The sequence below is a fragment of the Phaethon lepturus genome, unplaced genomic scaffold (assembly GCF_000687285.1).
Source record: "Phaethon lepturus isolate BGI_N335 unplaced genomic scaffold, ASM68728v1 scaffold4622, whole genome shotgun sequence".
NCBI lineage: Eukaryota > Metazoa > Chordata > Aves > Phaethontiformes > Phaethontidae > Phaethon > Phaethon lepturus.
Window position 1 is genome coordinate 33,113 of NW_010521095.1, and position 8,572 is coordinate 41,684.

At 41.8% G+C, this 8,572-nt stretch overlaps 1 protein-coding gene across 1 annotated transcript; it reads left to right on the forward strand.

Moving 5' to 3' along the window:
• Positions 1 to 1,927: 1,927 nt before the first annotated feature.
• CHST9 (carbohydrate (N-acetylgalactosamine 4-0) sulfotransferase 9) lies at positions 1,928 to 7,436 on the forward strand (the record flags this gene model as incomplete). Its single annotated transcript, XM_010281384.1, has 2 exons — positions 1,928 to 2,047; positions 6,338 to 7,436. Coding segments are annotated over 2 exons (1,219 nt in total), but the record flags the coding sequence as incomplete, so codon positions are not given.
• Between the last annotated feature and the right edge of the window lie 1,136 nt (positions 7,437 to 8,572).

Here is an 8,572-nt window from a genome sequence, read left to right on the forward strand (position 1 = left end):
TGAGGTTTAGGCTGAAACTATATATTACCTTTTCAAAGACTCACATGTACCTACAGTTCAAGTAGGAGGATGTTTCTTTTATAGCCCTCCAGTATTCAAGCTGCCTTCATCTAAATACCCAAATTAAGAAACTGATTTCCATGAGTTCCCTGATCAATAAGGAATCAGAGAGTGAATCAGAAAATGTATCTTGTCTCAGAATAGCCTTTCTCTGTCTGTTTTCTACAGAGAGATCCTAGGGTCCTAAAATTATGTGGTCATTATAACACAATGCTCACATAAGAAGCAATGTAAAGAAATACACTTATACAGTGAAATAGAGTATCTAGTGCTCTCAGTTAATGCTGAACTTTGGCACTGCCTGACCAGGTCTATTACCAAAGGTCTGGGATGTAAGTGAAGATACAATATACTCCAAGCATGTATTTCAAACTCCTGTCATCTCATCATTGAGGAGCCTTTACTTCTTATTGTGGATAAGTTTCTGTGAGTATGTACTGCAAACCCCCTGCCTGAATTGATCAGAAAACACAAATACTCTGTCCTTTTAAATAATTGTATTTTGTAAGTTTTATCTGGAAAAAAATATTTCAACCCGCTTTTGTCTTAAGGAATTAAGTTTTTACCATCTTTGGATACCCATGTGTTTGCAGAGCACCCGTATTAGCTATTTAGTATAATAGTGCTGAGAGGGTCCTCAGGGCACTCAAACCTGCAACACTCAAGTGCAAGCCACAGTGAAAAGCAGAGCACAGTAGGCTCACAGGTGATTTATGCCGTTGCTACTAAGAAGCATCTTAAAGGACTATTTCAGGAAGCATGTTTTAGGACAGAAGACATATTAGCTAGATGTTGAGAAACAAACCATACATTACTGATACTTACAATGTAGTTACTTGGCAGCACAGAAAAACACAATAAACCAGAATATTTCTTTCCTCCACTCTTCTTTGTCCTATGTTTTATGTTGGGCTCACTTAATTTTATTGTTAGTAAAAATGAAAATCCAGCACTAAAGCATTTAGGAAACCATTGTGGTTTAACCCCAGCCAGCAACTAAGACCCACACAGCCACTCCCTCACTTCCCTTACAGTGAGAAGGGGGAGAGAATCAGAGCAAAAGTGAGAAAACTTGTGGGTTGAGATAAAGACAGTTTAATAGGGAAAGCAGAAGCCGCGCACGCAAGCAAAGCAAAACAAGGAATTCATTCACCACTTCCCATCGTCAGGCAGGTGTTCAGTCATCTCCAGGAAAGCAGGGCTCCATCACAAGTAACGGTTACTTGGGAAAACAAACGTCATCACTCTGAATGTCCCCCCTTTCCTTCCTCTTCCCCCAGGTTTTATAGGCTGAGCATGACGTCATACGGTATGGAATATCCCTTTGGTCAGTTGGGGTCAGCTGTCCCAGCTGTGTCCCCTCCCAACTTCTTGTGCACCCTCAGGCTACTCGCTGGTGGGGTGGTGTGAGAAGCAGAAAAGATCTTGACGCTGTGTAAGCACTGCTCAGCAATAACAAAAACATCCCTGTATTATCAACACTGTTTCCAGCACAAATCCACAACGCAGCCCCATACTAGCTACCATGAAGAAAATTAACTCTATCCCAGCCAAAACCAGCATATTCTGCACCCCTTATTCCATACCATTTATGTCATGCTCAGGTACCACACTATCCAATACATCCTCATTAACTACCACTACCCTTCCTGTCCTTTGATATAATGCACAGATGTAATTCCCTTAGCCTGTGGACCACCCTTATAAAATGTCCAGAAGTGTCCACAAAATGTCCATTGCGTTCCTTCTAGTCCATGACTTGGGGCTCGATCTGTTATAGTGGTCACTCAGGACAGGAGAGTTGGTGTGTTGCGTTGAGTTACTGGGCACTGTCTGCACTGCAAGCCATTAAATCTTTGTAAATCAGCCCTGCAATATCATCCTTTCTAATACATCATTATCATTTTGCATGGTGGGTTGCTCTAATTGCAAACTGTCTAGATGAGATCCCACCTGTGCATTGTAAAACCACCACAAAGCATAATTGGATGAGTCTTAACCATTCCTGGCAGTAGACCAGTGGCTTGTGAAAGTATTAAAGGAAAGGACAGCTTCAATGTGTGTAAAAGAAGGTATTGACTACTTATTTTTACAGTGAGAAGAAGTCCTTCTGTGGATGGGGGAAGAGCAGGAAATCTCCGGTAATAAAAATGTCCAAAAAATCCTTTGTTTCAGCAGCTTCACTGAGTTGTCTGCCAATAACCAAACACCACACTAACACTCTGTTAAATTCCTTTTCCCCTTATATTTAAACTGATTTTTAAATCTGTCTTCAGTTCCTGCCTACTTAGAGGGAGACAGAGGCTATGTGCATACTCTTCTAAATTAGACTCATGGCGATTTCTTAACCTTGTTCTAAATGTGTTAATGCAAACAGAAAAAGGCACTCTGCATAATGACTGGCAAGGGTGCAACACCTCACTCCATTTTAATTCTCAGATGAAATGCTGTAGGTTGTCAGCACGTCTCAAGGACAACCTTGCATCTATCCAAGGTGCCCATGGAGTTCATCTCCATGCCAGGCAGGTAGCTGCCAAACTTAGCTGCTCTTTAGAAAGCCATGAATGTCCATCCCTGTACTTGGACACTTGGCTCAAAGAGTTTGGTAATGACTGTTTTCATGGGAAGATCTGGATCCAGAGTTAGTGACTGATATGGGATTACCTGCGTACTGACTGTTACTGGTGTATGTTCAGGCATTTTCCACAATAATGGTGCTCAGCAACTTGTGGGTTGGACTGTTAAGAACGTAAGTATAATGTACAAGGGATTTTAAAAAAATGTTTATTGCTTTTGCAAGTTTCTTATTTTACTGTTCCTGGTGTGGGGAAAAAAAAAATCAACGTAACATGGAGATGTTCAGATCTTTAAAGTGTCATAAAATGGACATCAAAAAGTCACTGTCACCAAGAGGAAGCCAAAGAAAGCACCTCACTCGGTGTAAGCCTAGTATCATAAAACATTAAAATCCCTTCAGAGTGTGTGGCTTTCAGATCTCTCGTGCACATAAGAGTCGTAGCAGCTAAATACACCAGACTGTCAGGTAGACAGTCTTAAGAAATATGGCACTATCTATTCAACAATTTCTGTTAGTTTCACAAGAAAACTTTCTACTTAAATATTTCTCATCAAAGTAAAGTTTGATTCATCCCTTCATTCATCTCACCTTTAGTAGCTACTAACCTAGTTGCTCAGGCAAGTGTATAGGAAGGTTTGATATCGGTTTTTTGGGGTTTTTTTTAGTTGGAAAACTTCCATGGCAATGTAAGAGCCCTTTATGCCTTTGAAAATTAGCACTATCCATTCCCATTCTTATAATATATAAGATATAAGAAGTTACAGCCAGCATTTACTGCAAGCACACTATCCCTTCTGGAGCTTATAATAACAGGTATTAGCCAATACTGTTGTATTCACTATGGGATATGTGTCTCAATGAGAAGGGGAAGTGGAGAGGGGAAGCAACTAATAGTATTTTACATATTGAGATAATTTTTTTGTCCTCAGAACTTCCTGTGTCATTGGTTTTCCCCTAGGTCTTTTTTTTTTTTTTTTTTTTTTTTCCCCCCTGTTTGGGGCTTTTTTTTGCCTGGTAGATTTTTTCTTCTTTTGCCTCATCTTGCCTGGAGGGAGCCCCTTTCAAGTGACTCCCACTGAGCATATGTTGTTACTTTAGGGTGTTACCTGAGATTTCTCTGAATAGTTCTGCCTACCCTTCTCTGAAGTCTTTAATCCCACAAAAAATACTTCAGTAGTGGTTCCTACAGCTGCACTCACAGTTTCTGAGACTAAGATGCAATCCTCTTCTGGTATCTCCTCGGGTTGTCCCCTGAGGTTGGTCCTGGATCCCAGGTGGACTGTTCAAAATGGAACAAAACCAAGAACACACACCTTTCAGTCTGTCCATTTCCCTCCTGGCCTGGTGGGTACGAGGCATCTTCCACTAGTTCAGGATGGCAGGCTGAATTCAGAAGGCTGAACTTTCCTCTGAGCTGTAGGGCTCATTTTAGTGGCTTTAGTTTGAAATTCAGATGGTTTAAGTGTCTTAACACTGAAATATCTCCTGAAATAGACTGCTAAATTCAGATTACATACCACAGGAAGTCATGAGGTACTGCTACTCTCTCTTGAATTTTCTCTGCATTGGGGAACACCAGTACAGTCACATATGACTGGAGACTGTCTTCTAAATCATAAAATTCCCTAGAACCACACCAATGAGTTTACTTTAGCACTGTAGTATAACTTTGTTCCTACTTCTGTTGAGCCCGGTATTGTGTGGTTGATTTCTGTGTATCCCATATCTTCCATTTTTACCTTTCGAAGTTCCAGGTTTTCCTTTTAAAGTCAAAACATTTAATTTATTTGCAAGTCTGTGGTTCTGCGGTAGCACTTGTAAATCGCCATTCACTGTGATGCTGAAATTCCCATTAGGCTCATAGTTATCCCCTGTTTACTACCCGTACTACCTTCTGTTATTACACATCAGCTATGCTTCTGAATTCTTTCCATCCTAGGGCAAAATGGATAAATCTCTACATGTGTTTCTTTTGTTTTAAAGAATAAAATATTAGACAACAGAATTTAAAAAATAGATTATATTAGAAGAACAGACCAGGACAAACTGAAAGAATTCAAGTATCCTTTTGCATCTCTAAAAACACGGACAGGCACTCTCTCATACATGTACAAGTCTTGCATGGCTCTCTTCTTTTATTTGCTTTCACCAATACAAAAATCTTTTTACGCAGTTCAGTGAAAACAAAGACCTGATCGTCAGGGGGTTGCAGCAACACAGAATAGCTTGATCCCCCGGTTTTGTTTTTGTCATTGAAAATTATTGCACTGCAGGATAGTCTAGCTTTTCTTGTAACTGCTTGTTTTTCTGTAGGCTTTATTTCAAACTGGAATTCAAATTGTATTCCATGCATTACCATTTCTTACATTATTCCTCTGAATTTTTAACAGGCTTATTTGAGTTGGCCTATGAACTTTCCCATCCCCCCAAATCCACACTTACGGTCTGCCAGTCCACAAATCAACTTCCCAGTAAATGTTTAATCAGTTTATGGCAGAAGAGTCTTTTTACGTAGGTTTCCAAAAAAGTTAGACTTATGAAATCAGGCAGTCTGTGCGTGTGTGTCCATCTACCCATTTGGCTATCTGGTATTTTCAACAGGATGTTTAAAAATGTGTTGACCAGCAACCCCACTCTCCAGAAGTGTAATGAATATAGGCAGCTGTATAGAAGTCCTAATACAGCAGGCTTGCCAACTGAAAGCAGGAAAAATCCTTAGTAGACACATGAGAATCCACTTGGGAATGAGAGAGCAGAAATACCCAAACTGCAAGAAACTCTTCAGTTAACTCACGATACATGACCCTGGCAAATTTGACGGCAAAAGGCAGATCCGAGCTTTGCCGTTTCTGCAGCTTGTGCATTGCACGGTGGCTGGGGACATCAGAAGATATGTTTGGGAGGAAAGTCTCATCTTTTCACATTCTTTGCAGGGTCACTAGTTGATGTTTAGTTAGTTGATGTCATTAATGTTGATGTTTAAGTAAGTCGGATGGAATAGGCTCTAAAGGCACCTATTTTGCTTTATCAGCTGTGAAAGCAGCTGGCTCAGGTGCAGGCATCTGTGTTGCAAACACCTGTATGCGCATGCAGTCCAATGCATCCTACTTCCATGACCTATATGCAGGGGGACAGGAATAGGACCTTTTTGGAGGGAGGATTTTGTCTGTCACAACGCCCGGCTCAAACCCACTGATGTCAGCTATTTGGGAGCCCTGGGTTCATCCCCTGCCACCACTGGGGGACAAAGCTTGCTCCAAGCCACAGCAGTGGAAGCAGATCCAGCGGCTGTTGACGTGACTGTGCCAGTGCGCTCCAGAGAGCCGTTAGTGGCCGTGCAACTCAGCCAGTGCTGTCGCAGGGGAAAATGTCTTTGGTAGAGAAAAGCGCCTGGCCACCGCTACCAGGGCTATCAGCCTCCCTGCATGAACCTCTCCTCATTTCTTAAAAGATGTGACTTAAGCTATTTATTTTTGTAGGAAGGTCTATGGTGTTCTAACATGTAAGCTTTAGAAGAGTGTATTTCAGTAATTTGCCCAGCTTCTTGCTAAATTAGACATATCGATCAAGTGGTTCAGAAAAGACTTTGTAGCACTAAACGTGGCTTGGCCACGAGCACACACCGCCATCATTGCTGTTGCAATGTGAACGGGCTGGCCTGTCGCTGCGTTGTAAGCTCTGCTCCTTTCCATGTTTGCAGGATTTCACACTCCCACCTGCGGGGACGCCGAGGAGAGCAGCATGGAGCAGGAGCGTTCCTCCTGGCCTCAGTAAGCACAAGATGGCCATCTCGGGCAGCAGGCACTGGCGGGGCAAGGCTGGCCCTTTCGGTGTGGTGGCTGCCTCCTTGCTGACCCAACTGTCTGACCAGCAGAAGATGAGCGAGTCACCTTTCAGCCGGTTCAGAGGGGTGTATTTACCTCCTGCGCTCCACCCTTTAAACAAGACTTTAGTCAAGGGTGGCAAGTGGAAGGATGTGGATAGCACCCAGGAAAAGCGCAGGTCCTTCCTGCATGACTTCTGTAAGAAATACAACAGCAGAAAGAAGCTGAGAACCCACCTCATGCACCTGGTGTCAAGAATTTACGTGGAGGACAGGCACAAGGTCCTGTACTGCGAAGTGCCAAAAGCAGGCTGCTCCAATTGGAAAAGGGTCCTCATGGTGCTCAATGGACTTGCTGCTTCAGCTCACAACATCTCCCATGACGATGTGCACTATGGAAAACATCTAAGGAAACTGGACAGTTATGACCTAAAAGGGATATACACACGCTTGAACACATACACCAAGACTATATTTGTACGTGATCCTATGGAAAGACTGGTATCTGCCTTCAGAGATAAGTTTGAACATTCAAACAGCTATTACCATCCAGTATTTGGGAAGGCAATAATTAAGAAGTATAGACACAATGCAAACAAAGAGGCGTTGAAAACAGGATCAGGAGTTAAGTTCAAGGAGTTTATCCAATATTTGTTAGATTCCCAACGCCCAGTAGGAATGGACATTCATTGGGAGCAAGTCAGTAAGCTCTGCTATCCCTGCCTCATCACCTATGATTTTATAGGGAAGTTTGAAACCCTGGAAGAAGATGCGAACTACTTTTTGCAGCTGGTAGGTGCTCCAGCCGAGCTAAAGTTTCCTAAATTCAAAGACAGACATTCCTCTGATGAGAGAACAAGTGCAGAAGTAGTGAGGCAATACTTAAAGGAATTGTCTAAGGAGGAGAGACAGCTGACCTACGACTTCTATTACTTGGATTACTTAATGTTCAATTATACATCACCAATTGTATAGCACCAGAATAACGTCAGGCTTCTATTAGATATTTATCATTTTGGGATTCAAAACAACTACTTTGATATTAGTCCTAAAAGGAAACAAAGTTACTGCTAAGTGGAGTTGTCTTGGCTTAGTGGGAATTCTATAAGCTAGAATGACATCAATTGACATTAAATTATAGGAGAATGCACCAAAAAAGACCTGTAAGCAGCATAAATTGCACTAAAATGCCTGAAAAAGCTGCTTTTACTGTTATGGATTATACTGTGGAAGTGGTAGCACAGCCAGCTGTTGCATTAGCTTACCTAATGTTCTTTTAATGGTTTAAGAAAAAAGTATTCAGAGTAGCATGATTCTTTTTTGGTGTGTCTGCTTTAGAAATTGTTTTTGAAACTATTTTTGAATGTATTTTTTACTTTCTGTCACTTATTAATAAAGAAGCATTGGCTAATTTTCTAAAATGTTTGCATCATTCTCAGTTGCAAGGCTTGGTTGGTTGATTACCATCCGACTGTCACTGGTTTTAAACCTGGTTGGTTTTTATTGAAGGATGCTCTCAAATATAAATGCATAAAACTACAAATAACACAGCAGCTCAACTGTTGAGCAGAGTAAGTTTGGGTAAGCCTGCGATCTGAAGTCACAGTCCGCTACCCATTTTGACTGATGCACTAGATTTGACAAACATGACCCTCCTTTCAGAGAACTGTCACGTACATTAAAATTAACATTTTAATTTATACAGGAGTCAACTATCATGCATACTGGGGTCCCAATATTCAAGATAGTCTTCATCTTTAGTGGTAGGGCAAAGTCTTAGGATGGTAGTTATGGTACATTATAAAGCCTGTACTGAGAAGCAACTTCATTGCAACCGCTGTGACTGCTTTTGGCCTGCCAGTGTGCGATCATCAGTCTAGCTCCGGACAGCTTGTTGCACAGAAGGTATGTATGCCCATTAGCTCCTGAAGCCATGGACTTGTTTTGTTCCCAGATCTTCCTGAAGTCACCAGTGTCTCGCTGTCCTTCCTGCCTTGTCAGCAGCCAGCAAACCCCAGGGGTGGGATGGATGCTGCCCTGTTACGTTTTGGGATGGGTTATTGGTGATTAATCCTACAGGCAGTTGTGTCCAGAGTCCCACAGTCCTGGTT